The sequence below is a fragment of the Phragmites australis genome, chromosome 4 (genome assembly GCF_958298935.1).
Source record: "Phragmites australis chromosome 4, lpPhrAust1.1, whole genome shotgun sequence".
Classification (NCBI taxonomy): domain Eukaryota; kingdom Viridiplantae; phylum Streptophyta; class Magnoliopsida; order Poales; family Poaceae; genus Phragmites; species Phragmites australis.
In genome coordinates, this window is record NC_084924.1 from 39,388,736 (window position 1) to 39,405,138 (window position 16,403).

The 16,403-nt window shown below is 42.9% G+C and overlaps 1 protein-coding gene and 1 pseudogene across 1 annotated transcript; both read right to left on the reverse strand.

Annotated features, from left to right (window-relative positions):
* Positions 1–608: 608 nt before the first annotated feature.
* Positions 609–2,623, reverse strand: LOC133916454 (LIM domain-containing protein WLIM2a-like). The gene is made up of 5 exons (XM_062360132.1): positions 2,197–2,623; positions 1,725–1,830; positions 1,578–1,615; positions 1,399–1,488; positions 609–1,057 (listed from the first exon to the last, which is right to left on the reverse strand). Exons 1-5 carry the CDS (start codon positions 2,326–2,328, stop codon positions 839–841), a joined length of 585 nt encoding a protein of 194 aa, XP_062216116.1. The 5' UTR covers positions 2,329–2,623; the 3' UTR covers positions 609–838.
* Positions 2,624–10,153: 7,530 nt separating this feature from the next.
* LOC133916455 (OVARIAN TUMOR DOMAIN-containing deubiquitinating enzyme 3-like) lies at positions 10,154–15,707 on the reverse strand (annotated as a pseudogene).
* Positions 15,708–16,403: the final 696 nt, after the last annotated feature.

Genomic DNA, 16,403 nt, shown 5'->3' on the forward strand with positions numbered 1-16,403 from the left:
AATGCTAGAACCCCTATATAAGATGGAAATCCAGACCTCTAGAAGGACAATCTACGCATACGCAACTTAATGCAAACGACAACAAAATCCTAGCAATTGAAGAGACTGACGACTTTAACCTTAGATTAATATAAATCTAATCTACTATATTGTAATATGTCTAGCCACATTACTTATACTCGAGACAAACATATATACAACATCATCCACACAAAACGTATAATATTACTCCAATCAGAATCTAAACATATATATATATGGTGTATCTTGTTTTCTACTCGATTTCTAATCTCGAGAGATACTCTAGTTCAATTACAAATATATTATCAGAAACTGCTCTTCCACACCCTTCCTTACCCTTTCTGACAAGCAGAATCCCTCAAGGCAGATAAGAAGAGATCTTGGTGTAGCCCTGCAGCCCCTGCTTGGGAGAGCTTCCCTTCCTTTCCCTTTCTGAGAAGCAGAATCCTCCGAAACAGGTGGTTTTTTCGACCTGTCTTTAAAGAAGCAGAACTCAACAACCAGAAACAAAAGATCTCTGAAACAGGGGGCGACAAGGCTGTTACCAAACCAGACAACATGCTATCCTACAAGGCAACAAAACAATATAGCAATCGATAAGAGCAAGGTATCTGATTTCAGTACTTGATGCACAACAATTTCGTTGAAAATGACAGAAATTCCATGGTTCACCAAATGTGATCCAGCTAGCACAGCTGAGTACCAAAATAGAGAAGTCCGGTATCCCCAGGGCTAGGTAACATACAGCAAGTTTCAAGTAAAAACGGGAGGCTTCCAAATTTTCGCCTTCAAACCCCGGTCTGTTGATATGGCACGATCAGGAGGAATCAGCGGCTGGTTGTGCTTTGGTGGTGCGCTTGACAGATGCGCACTTGATCAGATGATTGTAGCTTCCCTTCTCCTTGAAAAGTTGAGAGAAATGGTGTTTGCAGTAGAGGATGCCCTCCAAGGCTGCATAGTTGGACGGTGAAATGGCACAGCCCCCGTGGGAGCATTTGAAGCAGGTCTTATGGTAGGCCTTTTCTTCAACTGTTACCTGCAAAAATATTTAACATACATGCATTACAACTACTGTCCACCGCATGTTTTGGAGGGTCAAAGAGAGCAATCGGAAAGAAGAATTAATCAAGGCAATCCACACAAGGAGAATTAGAGAAATCAAGACAAACAAAGGTAAAACTTACTTCCTAAATGCAGTAAAATTTAGGTTGACAATGCAACCTGGCAGACAACACAAACAGAAGACAAATATATCTTCAGTTGTGCAAGTCATGAAGGGAATCCCTTGGGATTGACCACAGTATGTTCTATCGCAACTATCTTGACCTTCTTGATGAACTAACTAAGCCGAAAAGAGTATGATGTGGTTAAAATCACCTTCTCAAGAGGATATGCGGTTTTACCGCAAGTTGCACACTTGTCTTGTGTTCCTGAAAACATCCTTGCAGCTTTGCTTGGCGATCTAGTCTGAATAGCAAATTTTGCACAACATTAATCACTACTCTATTTCTAGAATGCGGAGAGGCAGAAACTAATGCAGGCAGACTGACACTCACCAGCTCAGGAGCCAACTTCTCCGGAGTACTCTTCGCGGCTGAAAGACACAAGGCAACCAAGAAGACATTACCGCATCGGAATGTATTTGATAAAGATAAAAGGTTGATTTTTCATGTCAAAGATGTGGTACTGAATCATAAGCCTACATGATTGTGATTGGAAGTTCTTGTTGTAGCTCCCAGTCTCCTTGAACAGCTGCTCGAAATGGGCCTTGCAGTACGGCACTCCTTCGAACGAGGAATAGTTGCTCAGCTATCAAAGGCAAAAAAAAAAAAAGAACACGGAGATTGTCAGACCCATGCACATCTTCGCGTAACCCCTCCTATATAGAAGACAAAAGTGATCTAAAAAGGATAAAGGAGCGTCTTTTTCCATCAGCTTTGTCCCAATCCACTTTTACCAAGTGAGCAAATGCGAAACGGTCGAAATGTCAAAACCATCATCTCTTAGGCACAGGAATTTGATACAAAACTCTAGCGCCAGATCCATTCACCACAGCAACTCGCAGATCTACTGCTTGAGACGTTGCATTATCCTACAGATCCATCCACCATAAAAGAAGATCGCTTCTTTCCCCCTAGAACACAAGAACAAAGACAGAGAAAGAGAATGACATACGGAGAGGGTGGACTTGCAGTGTTGGCACTTGAAGCAGGAGCGGTGGAAGACAACGCCGTCGGTGGAGAGCTGGTCCATCGGGTACACCGTCTTGGTGCACACCTTGCACTTCTGCTGCGTCCCGCTAAACATCCTCTCCCGATCTCGATCTCTCACACACACACCCGCAGGGGGCCCGGCCGGCGAGGCGCGCGAGATCTGAGAGCCCGATCCGGCCTTGTCCTACGCGAACACCTTCCCCCGGCGTCCCGGTGGCCGCGCTTATATACGCAGAAGATGAGATGTAATTAAGCGATGGAATTATGACGGGTTCGTCTCCCCCACCCCCAGCTCGCAGCGCCTCGCCTTTGCCGCGGCGGAAAGGAAAAGGCAAATAGCGAGGGGGACGATGGTGTTGGTGGCACAGTGACGTGCCGTGCCGCTGCTCGTAAACTAGCTCGCAAGTCGCAATTATAATCACCACCGTCAGTGCGTACCGGGGACGAGGCTCCGCGGACGGTCGCTCGGGTCACTAGCAGTGGGTCTTGGAAACATGGGTCCCCATGTCGGGGAGAGTAGAATTCAGCCGCTCCGATGGTGGGCCAGGAAGAAGAAGTGCGGGAGGAGCAAGCACTCGTCGTCGCATGGGTGGACGGGCGGGTGGGGTCCAGGAGTCAGGCCCTGAGATATTATTGCCGGGCAGGCGGGCGCGGTGCGTCCCACGTCTGCCAGCCTTTTTTCGGCTGCCTCGTCGGACTCTGCTTGTTTCTTTCGTATTAGGTCCCTTCGCTGCGCACAGCGCATTGGCATTTGGCAGATGGCACTGCACAGCATTGAATTCTTTCGCCTCTCATTTCCTCTACAATTTTAGTGAGAGCCAGAGGACGAGGCGAATTCTGCATTTTTTCTTGTGGCTGGCATGTGAACCGGGAAGCGAGGAGCGTGTCGTGCTCGGAGTTGACTCGTCGCTATTGGCCCCTGGGCAGGGGTCGGAGACAGGGGGGCGCGCGCAGGGCCTGGCCCCCCTAAGTAATAAGAGAACCCCTATTAATTTCCATACTAATTAAATACTTAATCAAATAATTAATTAAATATGTCTCATGCGTTACACTTCTAAGGCCAATAAGAAAACTAGCCCAATGAAACAAGGTTTTTATCTATTGTAAGCAATTTACATTCATTCCACACCGAATCTTCGATGTCCTCTATTTCTTCGCGTCATTACCGTCCGCAGATTGTCTGTGCATGTGCTCCGCTCACTACTTATCGTTGCTTCTGTATTAGAGTTGCAAAACCACAAACTTGAGAAAGGTACACCTTATGCTTCCTCCCAATCATCCTAATATCTAATTATTGTATGAAACTGTATTTTAGGATTATATTAATCGAGTACGGGTAGGATTAATTATAGTATATATTCTTTAGTTGTGATGATGAATTGATGATGCCAGAAAAAATCTAATTCCCTATTGTTTTCAAATTTAGTATGCTTTGATAGTCTTTATATGTTGACTTGTTTAATTATGATGAAGAGACTAAGGACGATCGATGGTTTTTATAAGTCAGTTGTTTTAAGTTTTGGTTATGCTGAAAATCCTAATATGACCATTAATCAAACTATTGAATCGGTTGATATGCAATTTCCTGATATAGCTATGCATGATCATAAAATTAATAAACAAGAATTATAACTACAACATTTAAGGTTCAGGTAAACGTCTTCAAATTTGAGATACTTGCTCGCTAATTAGTAGACGAAACGATTGGGTTTCTTTTGTATCACAAAACATATGGTGTTATACTAGTTATTTATGCTCTAATTTAATCAGTATATGTGTGTATATGCTATCATATCATATTTATTATTAGATAATTATTGCCAACTATGTTCGATCCTGCCTCCGGCCCTGGGCGAGGGGTTCCATCACAGCGGCGGTGGCTGGCACGTTTATAGTGGACGGGTCCAGCTTAGCTTGGCAGACAGATCATCGTTTACTAGTTACGTATGTTGAAAGAAGAAAGTGACCGAAACAGTGAACTCAATAAAATAGCAAATCGTTGATCATTTTATTGATATCATTATTGATTTATACCGGATGAAAGAATATCCGTTAAGGAGATATCTCTTTCTAATATGCATCAGAACAACAACCACCAATGGTGGTTCCACTATGAAGAGATCAACCATAACACTCTTCCTTAATCGATTCACCATCTGTATATAGATCGATGAAGAACTCCTTAAAAAACCCTAAGGGAAATATAAAGGAGAAAAAGATTGATTGTAATATATTATTAAAAAACTCTTTAAAAATTTAGTGGAAAAAAACTTAGGAGAAAATAATGTGACATATTTGCTTATATTGATATTGCCTTATTAAAAAACTAATATGAGAAAACTAGAGAGTAAAACTCATAAAGGGAAAAAGAGTGTAATATATATATGATCTGATGATCATAAACATGTTATAAACTGGGGATTGACTCTCCCTGAACTCTGCAATTCTCGAATTTTTCGCATGCCAATTCCACTGATACAATTATGAAATATTGAAGTGGGTAATGACTTAGTGAATAAATCTGCTAGATTTTCACATAAATTCGTTTGCAAGATATATTATGGTAATATCCTCTATGATATTGCACTTTATATAACCTTTAGCATTTAAGCAATACAAGCAATAATATCTTGATAAATAATTGTGAGATATTCTGATGAATCAACACCACATGATCCTAAAATATAATTAATCATTTTGCAAAATAATACACTCATATGATGCTAAATATAATATATTTATTTCAGAATAATTAGTGGAAGTAGCAACTAGAGTTTACTTTCGAGGACTTCTGTAACACCATGAGTTTTTAGCATTTTAGAAAAATAGCAAAATTCACTCTAAATTAAAAATTTCTAATTATTTACCTAATATAAAATTAAGGAAATATATATTTGAATATATATATATACTTGTATGTGTGTATTCAAATATATTATTTTGGCTAAGTATTTCAAAGAGTACTAAATTAATTTCTAAATTATTTGTTGTAATAAATTGAGTATGTGCATTTTTGGTTTAATAGTTCTTATGGTTCTTTGTGTAGTGATTCGAAATTGAATGTCTCTCAAATTCGAATCCGTTCAATTTCTTTTCAACAATTTCCTATTCCAAATCCATCCGTGAAAATCGATCTTCTAATTCAACTTCAAATATTCTTTTGAATCAATTCAAATCCTAAATTCAAATACTCTTATTTGGATTAATACCAAATCCAAATTTAGATCTAAATTCAAATATTCCTATATTGAATTTAATCCCAAATATCTCAAATCCAGATTCGATCAAATCTTCATCGAATTTGTACTCAAATGCAATCTATATCATTCAAGACATATTCAATTCAAATCCAATCTGAATTACCCGATTCAATTCAAATTTAAGTCATTCATCGAATCATCATACAATATAGTTCAAATTCGAATAGCTTTATTTAAATTATCACACGTTCCATTTACAATTCAAATACATCAATTCAGTTTGTCACACAAATATCTCAGCTCTCTGATCTCTCTATGCTCTCTCTCCTCTTATCTTTTCACCGAGCAAGCGAACGCCATTTCTCCTCCTCCCTTTCCTTCACCTACAAGCCTCCTCCACACCATACATACACACACATGCATACAGATACAGCGGCAGCAAACCACCCACGCACTGTCCCGGCTGTGGCAGAGCTCGCCCACTCGTCGTCTCGGCTACTTTCATGCGCACGCCGCCGCTTGTGCTGCCGCCGTGCATCCCCTCTGCCACCAAGCCTTGCCCACCTACATCGTCGCTAGCTCGCGCGCAGCTGCACCACGCCGCGCCGTCACTAGGCCGCGTACAACCGCCGCGCGACCGTCCCGGCCCTCCCCCACGCGTCGCCAACCTTCGACCGCCGCGCAGCTGGCCCAAGCACCGTCCTCCACTGTCGTCGCCCCACTAAGCCGCTGTGCAAGCGCTGTCGCCATGTGAACCATCCATTCACGGTGAGCCTCCCTATCCTTCCTCCTCTCTCTGCTCCTTCGTGCCGTCGTCGGTAACTCCGCCACGCTCTGCCCTGCTGCGTCATCCTACGCTCGCCAGCCACTCGAGCACGCTCCAGTGTGCCACGCCGCTGGCTCACACCACACAGCTGCCCCGCCGTGGCCACACCATGCACGCACCCCCGCGCATCACGCCGCTTGCGCCACGCTGCCCGTGCGCACCCTTGCAGCTCGCACCGCGTCGCCCTTACACTGCTGGTCCGCACGCGCAGCAACCAGTTCGCCTGCGTCGCACCGCAGCGTTCGCCGCCGTCAGTCCCGCCCGCGCACGCCGTCCCACACACCGTCACCGCACGCGCAGCCCGGCCGCGCCACCCGCTGCTCGGCCGAGGCCGCCGCTGCTCGGCCGAGGCCGCCGCTGCCGAAAGCCTCTCGCCCCTCTGGCCTTCTCCTCTCCGCCCGCGCGTCTCACGTGCCGTCGTGCGCAGTGCATCGTGCGTGCCTCCGTAGCCCCACTCCGCCGCACCGCTCGGCCAGCACACACCGCGTCGCGCCACGCCCTCCACCGGCTCAGCCTTCCCTGCCACCGCCGGTGAGCTCGACTGAGGCTTCCGTCTCAACTTTTTCTCGCCGCCTCCACCTTCTCTGCACCGTTGTCGCCTGGCAAACTCCCTCTGGCCATCTTCCGTTGCCGACGAGCTCCCTCCTCCTTCCTTCGACGCCACCTCCTTTTTCCCAGCACCCTCCACTCCCTTCCTCTGGTGCCTCTTTCCCCTCTGGCCTCCCTCGCTCTAAGCCGCACGCATGGGCATAGACCACCCGACCATAGCCTCTGTCCATTGGTCCATCGATCGTGGTCCACGGTGGACCACCCATTGAACTCCCTCTGATTCAGAGCCCTACGCACCGCGTCCACCGCTCCGGTCCATAGACCTTGGTTCACGGTGCACCACTCTCACAAATCTCCCTCCGGTCCATAGCCCATAGACCAAGTCTATAGAACATAGCTTTTTATCTTTTTCCAGAGATTATCCTTTCCTGCAAAACTTTCGAGGTCATATCCCATCCATTTTAACTCCGATTTCTGCAGTTCTTTCACGGATATTCCTCTAAAATCTTAATCTATCTCTCCGCCAAATCTTGTGATTTTTAGAGTTCGTATATTTTCTCGTCCGATATTTAATTCGTGTCGCGGTGTTTAAAATTAGAATTATGGTTTGTCTTTTGTTAAATAGAGATGAGTTAGTTAATTGTGTATCCATGTTTAGGATATAATCGTAGATTAGTCGTTTATGTTAATCTAGCATAAGTATAGGTTTAATCCTTATGTTAATTATAGAATAGTTGTTAGATTAACTAAAGGATTTCTTTTAATTGATGTTTAGAAATAGATTGTTATTTCATGCTTTAATCCAAAGGACTTAATCTTGGTTTAATTAATATAATAATATTAACCAGTGTAGTTGATAAATAAATAAATACATGTCATTAGAATATGATAGAATAATTTAACGTTAGCAATTAATTAGTTGAATATCCTTTTAGTAATTAATTAATTAGTTTTTATGGAATATTTTAACCTAGTTATTTAATTGCATGTATGCTTTATGATGGCAATAAAATATAACTAAATTAGTGTGAAAATAAAACAACACTAGGTAATTAAGGTTAATTATTAGATAAACCTAGTTTAGTGCTATAGATTAGAATATTAATCTTGAGCACTTATAGTTTTAATCACTAGAGTTTTACTTACATATATATGTATATATACTCACATACATATAGACGTAAGTATCACACATACGTTTATATTGGTACACGTGTACTCACTGGACACGTAAAAATCCTAACTAGCACTTTCCGGCAGTTAGGCTAATAAATATTCACCTAGTTAATAATAACTTATCTAGGCTTTCTATTAAGTTAATAAAACAACTAGGTGAATAACTTAACCTAGCTTCACTAGATAATCTCGCTAGTATCTGTATATCAGTTTCGCATAGCTAAAAGAGTTGTCGATCATCTTTCGCTAGGTTAGTTTTCGTCGTTTTCCTCGGTCTCATTCTTCTTTCGCTTTGGTGTTTCTTTTGGTTTTATTCTGGTGTTCATTTGCTCAATCGTTATGCGCTTTTCGTCGTTAATTTGTGTAGGCTTGAAATCAAGGTTCTAAGCAAGAACGTGAGAAAGGAACTGAATGCGAGACCCAACGATAAAGAACCCGAGTATCAACACTTGCCATGTTATAAATGTTATCATCCAAAATACATATCACCCTAGGATTACCTGTTATTATATATATTAATAGCAGATGAGGTCTTGATATCTAGCATGCTTAGAATTAAATACGTCTCCTCTGTGACATTGCTTTTAAAACACCTCTACTCGGAGATAATATTTACTGTTATCAACGATAACTCATATACCATGAATCCTTGATGATTGTGAATTCTGTTATGGTTGTAAAATCCTTGATGTCGTGTGGGATATGGTGGGTGATGTGTAAAAAGGGTAAAAACTGTTTGGCGGGGATAGGTGGAGTAGTACTCTGGATGAGGATGCTCGTGGGGGCTTGAGTCACCTCTGTGGTGTTTATTACCAGAAGATACATGCCCTGACCGCTTAAAGATCGAGTCATTGCACCATCTAGCCTAGCCACCCCATACAATCATATGTCATGAATGGGCAGGACTTAACTTTTTCTTCACCAGACTGAATTGAGTATCATACTAGGAGGGTGGGAACAGCGAGCAATTAAGTGACCATCATCTATCTCGCCTCGCGGAAAAATCTTTTCATGAAATGATAAAAAATACGTATAAATAGAGCATTACAAAGTCTTAATATTATGAGAACCAAGGTTTTGTGCATGTTGAATTATTTTTATTCAAACTGAATTAAAAAAAGAATATCACATGAAATGATAAAAATGTATATAAATAGAGCATTACAAAGAAAATTACTTTTTTACCAAATAATATAGGGTTTGAAATATTTTTATAAATTAGTACATCACATGAGAAAAATATTAGTGAATTTTTCTAGATTTTTGAGAATTTATTTGAGGCATTAAATATTGCTAGAATTTATTAAAGTTAGCTTATTTGGAGAATTTTAATTAAATATTAGATTAGTCTTTTTGGATCAAACTAATTAAAATAAGTTGCTAGTGATCTCTAGTTTGCTCATGAAAACGTTTAAAAATTTTAGACTACTTTTTAACAAAAAAATCGTAAGTTAAATAAAAAAACTTACACTTTTATACCTTCTTAGCTTCTACTATAGCTTACTAGCTTCTCGTGAGCGCGACGTGGCAGAGACCGTATTCTGCATATGAGGTGCTAAATACGGTACTGTTTACCGTTTTCGACATCTAAAGTGTCAAATACAGAGAGTTTTCGGCACCTAAAGTACTAAATATGATGAACAGTGCCGTATTTTACACCTTAGGTGTCAAAAATAGTAGGAACAGCCTTTTTTCGGTGTTCGAGATACCGAAATCGAGTTTTTGAATTTTAAGATGTCGAATACAGGTGCTAAATTTACAAATACGTAGATTTACAAAATTCTCGAGGCGCTATTGTCGTCGAAGCAAACATAGAAGAGGAATAGATGCATGCCCACAGCTCATGCAACGACAATATGATTCCTATCAACCATGCTTGCAACATGATGAACACTGATAATTGGATTTGAAGCATTATCCCATCGTCTTGCTCCTCAACCAGCAAGAACGAACAGACTATTCTCATGCCCGCCACCAACCAGCCAAAAACTTTGACACGGCAACAAAAAAATCACTGGCAAATAGCATTGGCCTCACAAGGCCACGATTTAGTACAGTACATGCAGCATCTCTTTATCTCGTGCAAAAAGGCAATTGCAGTCATAGCACCCCTATTATTGGCTAAACATCAGGCAAAAGTATCAAAATCAAATAATGCAACCGTAGAATGACAACAAACTCAAAATCGATATTTTATAACTTAAAGCAAAAAATATATATAACATCAAAGAATGAAACCATAACATGACAACGGATACTCAAGTTGATATTTTTTTATCCTTGAACCAACTCTGCAGCCATGTTATACTAGCAAATCATAATGGTCCCTCCCGCTGTATAACAGTCTTACTGGTGTCTTTTTCTTCCACTGCCTTGAATTTTTGGTAAATTCCAATCCATATTCAGCTATAGGAATGAAACCGTTACCCCGACCATGGTACTGCAGACAGAAAGGATATATGTGAACCAAGCTGGATCGGGGAACATATATAGTAATAGTAGCAAGTATTGGTTAAGTATAACCTATAGATCCTTGCAAAAAAACAAGTGTACGTATGAAAGCACATTGCTCAAACATATATGCACGATAACTTCCAGGGAGGAAAAAATAGTGGTTTAAGCAGGCAAAAGTACAAAGAGTAATGCATTCACCTACTTTCCATCAATTTTATGGCTGCCAAATATATTTCCATGTTCAACCATATTATTGAATCAGAATCTTCAAAAATATCTGATCCTAAAACACTAAGGATTCAAAACATAAGATCATGGAAGCAGAAATCTAAAATGCAATGTTGATTTTCAACATCATTATAGAGTAAAGTTACGTAGATCGTTGAGAGCTAAGCTTGCCTTCACTTTTCTTGGCTTTGTTGCAGATTTTCAGTGTTATTTTTTTTGATTGAACATTTATCATGCCTCAAGTCATTCCTATGTTAATGATCAGTTCTTTTTTTTTCTTCTAGAATACGCAGGAGACGTGCGTATCATTGCATTAAGAAAGACCCGGAAGAGAGGTCCGGTAGCCAAATTTCGAGGTTAGATACAATAGACCCTTAGGACCACAGACGAAGAAAGAAAGAAGGAAGAAAGAGGGAAGAAATACATGGAGGAAAGCAATAGGCAGAAACCGGCTACAGCGCGCTGCACAGCTTATAAGATTGACCGAGAGTTACGCAAGTGAGCCATAAGCGTAGCTAGGTGAACTGCTCCGGCTGCGCACCATTGCTCCGCCGCACTCCAGATGGAAGCCGACATCGATGCGGTAGAAGAACGACTATTATTGAACACGATGTTGTTACACGTCACCCAAATTGTCCAGGCAACGAGTATAAGAGAGTCCAATCCACGGCGCAGGACCTTAACAACTCCACCTCTCAAGTCGAGCCACCAATCACCAAAAGACGGAAGATCCATAGGAGGTTGAACTCCTAGCAGTCGCCACCAAATTTCCCTCGCCCAGACACAGTGGAGAAGCAAGTGGTCCGTCGTCTCTGGGAGCTGGGAACATAACGCACAAGAGCCATCCGCCTACAGCCCGTGGCGCTGCCGACGATCAGCCGTCCACAACCTCCCTATCAAACCCTGCCAGGCAAAGAATTTCACCTTTCTGGGCGCCCAAGACTTCCAAATCAACTTGGCCCCAACGAAGAATTCAGAACCCTGGAATAGCATCCTATATGCGGAGCGGGCCGAGTACTCGCCAGTTGCGGTTCACCTCCACACCGTCCGGTCTTCACCAGAAGAGAGAAGGACAGAATCCAGTCGAACCCATAGCCGCAGGTACTGGGCAAGCATGTCCAGATGGAGCGGCCCTGACAAGTCTCTAGTCCAACGCCGCCCACACAGAGCATCAGCCACCGTTCTTGAGTTGGCCACCGACGACGCAACGCAAGGAAGGAGATCAGGAGCCAGAGAGCGAATAGACTTGCCACCCAACCAAGCATCTCGCCAGAACAGCGCTCTTCTACCATTGCCGACCTCCACGGTCGTCGAAGCGTCGAAGAGAGCAAGAACCGGGCGCTCATGCTGCAAAGGAAGAGAGCCCCACGGCCTATCAGGGTCCGTCCTCTGCCACCAAAGCCAGCGCAAGCGGAGGGCCACCCCGGCACGTCGGAGATCAAGAATACCGAGTCCACTGTAGTCCAGAGGCCGGCAGACCTTGGACCAAGCGACGGTGTTGCAGCCCCCGGACGAGGTTCTCTCCCCGGCCCATAAGAAAGATTTTCTTATCCTGTCGACCTCCTTAATCGCCCAAAATGGCACGGTAATGGACATCATGATGTGCAGGGGCGTGGAGGACAGCACAGAACGCACCAGAGCTGCTCTACCGAGTCTTGAAATCAGCTTAGCCTGCCAAGTCGGCAACCTGGCCGCCACCCTGTCAATCAAAGGTTGAAGATCACACCTACGGAGGCGGCCGAGTGACAGCGGAACACCCAAGTACTGCAGGGGAAAACCGGAAAGCCCACAAGGAAGGAGTTCCCGGGCACAGCTGACCTCCTCTTCAGAGCAGTTAAGCGAGGCCGCCGTGCTTTTGTTCAAATTAGTCCGGAGTCCAGAAGCTTCCCCAAAGAAGCGGAGGATGGCGAGATGGCCTAGAATATCTCGCATAGACGGCGATAAGAAGAGCACAGCGTCGTCCGCATAGAGTGAGCACCGGTGCCTGATGCAGGCATGTCTAATTGGATCCACAACACCGGCTTCCTCGGCTTTAACCAAGAGGTGAGACAGAGTGTCCATAACAATGACGAATAAGAATGGCGACATGGGATCGCCCTGCCGCAAGCCCCTGACATGCTGAATGGTCCGCCCTGGATACGAATTGAGGAGAACACGAGTGGTAGAGGAGGCCAGAATACTCTCTATGCAGCTACACCACCACTGTTCGAAACCTCTGAAATTCACTATTCTTCTTACATTTGATGATTACTTTTTCACTATCGCATTAAAGGTGTGCAAATCAGAAATGGCCATTCCACTTTTTTTTTTAAGTCGCAACAGCATTAGCAGATTTAGATCAAAGGTGTAGTATTATCTCTATAATTTTTTATTCCTGAAGCCGGTAGAACTTACCTCAAGCTCTGGAATATAAATTATTATTGGCTGTCAGCACAATTTGGACAAAACCTGAAAAGAGAAAATGTCATATGCAGCTTATATTTAAATGGACAGACCAAGTACTTGTATAAAGCAACAAATGCACAGGCACGAGCATTCTGCTTCATGAAACAGGTAAAATTACTTTGGCTATAACCTCCAGAAAGTCCAACAAAAGTTTATTTTTTGGCACATTAGAACAAGGGTGATGCATGAAGTGCTCTTATCATGTTAACCAGATATTTCCATGGATCTAATCTGATCAGCGGCGGATCCACCGGGGGGTGAGCACTTGGGAACCCCCCCCCCTCCCCCCTCTCAATTTTTCGGCATGGAAGAGGAAGATGAAGAGGAGGAGGAAGAAGAAGAGAAAAAGAGGAGGAGGAAGAAGAGAAAAAGAGGAGGAAGAGGGAGAGTCCCCTACTTCATAGCTCTGGATCTGCCACTGAATCTGATGAACAAGGGTGATGCATGAATGTTAAGTTTTTAGAACTACGAATTACATACCAAGAGTTCTGACTCTCCACCCCAGAAATCAGGCCGCCTTATCCTTTGGCAGTAGCTACAGAATCTCAAATAGGTCATCGTATTTATCTCACTTCATGTCATCAAAGAAAACTAGAAATTATACGAGCCTAACCGTTTCAATGATTGCTCCACGGTAATTGCGATAACAGCTTCTTCATACTTCTGTCGCTCTGTCGGCTGTCACATATAACTTCTTTCATTGCCATCCGTAAATCATCTAGGAAATTGAGGTAAATTTCATTACGAGAATATATTTCAATAATTAACTCTCTTGCGAAGGAGAGACAGTAAATTTTAGGTGAAGTCTCTGTTACAAAATGGTCACTCACAGGTGAGAGATGATTCTCACATTTATCTGGACAGTAAAGTTGCTCACGAAAATCAAAAACCTTTATTTGGATGAGTAAAAGAGGTTATACAATTGCACTGAAAAACAGCTGGTACGGAATGTGCAATCTGCAATGTGACTGAAAGTGAAACAATGTCTATCTCTTCTTCAAGTCCCACTTGCCAGATATCTGGAGTTCTGGACTGTGTGGAAGGATACCTATATTCTGGTTATTATGTCTAAATCAACCTCCAATCTCCAGCAGTTTTTTCCAATGAGAAGCTACGGTTGGAAGTTGGAACTGCTACAATCTACCAGATAACTTGGAAAACTTGAATTATTGCATGCTGTAAGAATGTGTCCTTCACTTCAAGTCAAAGATAAAAACTGAATCTGAAGCTCTCGGTTGACATCATGGATAGATATATGATGCTCAAAACTCATACGAACAAATGATGCTCTCTCTTTTTAATGTTTTTATCAACAATGATACTAATTTTGTAATGAATGTTCTGTTTTGTGAGCAAGTGTTGTGTTGTTAAAGTAGCGTGCTATCTCATAACATGACGGTAAACTCCGGTTTCTTCAATGAAAAAGGGGAGAGGATCGCCATTCACATTTTTGGACAAAGTGAATTTTACTGCCCGTCGAAGTGCAAATTACTACCCAGTCTGCCCTACACATGGCGACATACTATCCCGAAACCAACCATGAAAATACATAAGCGACTAAAACTAGACAAAAGAGAAAAAAAATCTATAATGTGGAGCTTTATTTATGGATGAGGCATTGTTTCAGTCTACCTGCATCTTGTACCTCCTCCCTAGGTGTCAAAGGAATTCCCTTGTTCTTTGCCATTCCTTTAACCTACGAGCAGCACACCAATTTCCAGTGAACCAAGAGAAGTGCCTTAACGCACTTAACACAAGTTGTTTTTACTGAAACTGATACTCGTAAGAGAATAGATTCTAGTAAAGATTCAGAAATCAACAACCATCAGCTTCCTACGCGCACAGTACAGCAGCAGAAAGAAACCATTCTGTGACTTACCAACGCTCGAAACATGCACCGCCCATCGCCGGTGACCCTCTTAACCCCGTAGTACTCCACCTTGTTCAGCGCCGCCGACCACCCGCCGCTCCTGCACCCAGAACAAACAAGCTCTTGCTACTTCACTCTGCACGCACTGGAACCGATTCAGATACGTCGAGAGAGGACCGGGGCACAGGGTAAAGGAAGCAGACGTACAGCGAGGGGGCAATCCTGGCGAAGCAGTGGAGGCGGGTCCAGGCCGGAGGCCCGGGCGCAGGCGCGGAGTCCTCAAGGGGCTCGAACTTGGCCGTGCCGTCCCTGAGTCGCGCAAGAAGAGCGGCTGCGATGAAAACCGTGAATCAGATATATGCGCGGCAATCCGGAAGCCATACTATGCGACCAACACGAGTTGATGGGAATATGAAAGGGCGGCGAGTGGAGCAGGTAGCAACCATTGGATGGCCGCGCCGCTGCCGCCATTCGGCTGCAATCTGCAAGCAGGGCGCTCCACGAACCTGCAGCGGATGAGAGCGGAAGGTAGAAGGGGACGGTATGTTTGGTTCGCGGCTAAAAGTCTGTTTGTTTTTTTATTGTGACGGTGGATTATAGTTTTAAAAAGGTCATCATTAACCGGCTTCGAAGATGGATCCGCCATTTGTGACAGTTGACATGGAGTGGTTTTGCCGTATAAGACACGTCATGGAGTTCTTCAACAACTCAAGCACCAAACAAATTATTAAGAAATAATCGGACACTCATCAGTCATGCCTCTTTTCTTCTGGTCGCAACTCAAAATCATGCAAAACACAAGCTGCCACTCATCAGTCATGGCGAACTAGCGCACAGCGTGGATCAAGATCACTCGTCGTGGTTTTGGTCAGGTTTGTCTTCTTGATGTCTCAACTCTCAAGTGAAATCCTAGCACTCAAGAACAACTCCGGCGATGCCACACACGTGGTAGAAGCAAGGCGCGCGGCGGTTTCGGAAAGGAAAATTCCACAGGACCATATGAGCCAAGGTCTTATTAAGATCATTTATTTACGTTAAGATTAATGTTAAAATATATAAAAAATTATAAAATAAATAAGAGAATCAACAAATAAATAAGTATAAAATGAAAAGGATGGATAATTGAAATAGCCCAAATGTCCACACTCTTTTTGGATTTTCTTTTTCCTGCCAGTTTCCCATCCTCGTTTGCATTCCGAGTCCAAAACACTCACACCTCGACCTTCTACTACTAAAACCTTAGGACTTATTTGGTAGAGTTTCTCCTGATTCAAATTTTATAGAGAGAGTGATTCCATGAGTAAAGTAATTATGTGGTTGGAAGTGATTCTCTAATGTTAACTCTGTGAAGAAAGTGATTCCATGTACGAAGTGAATTGATGAAAGTTATTTTTTTAACTCCTAGAACATAGTTTATTTCG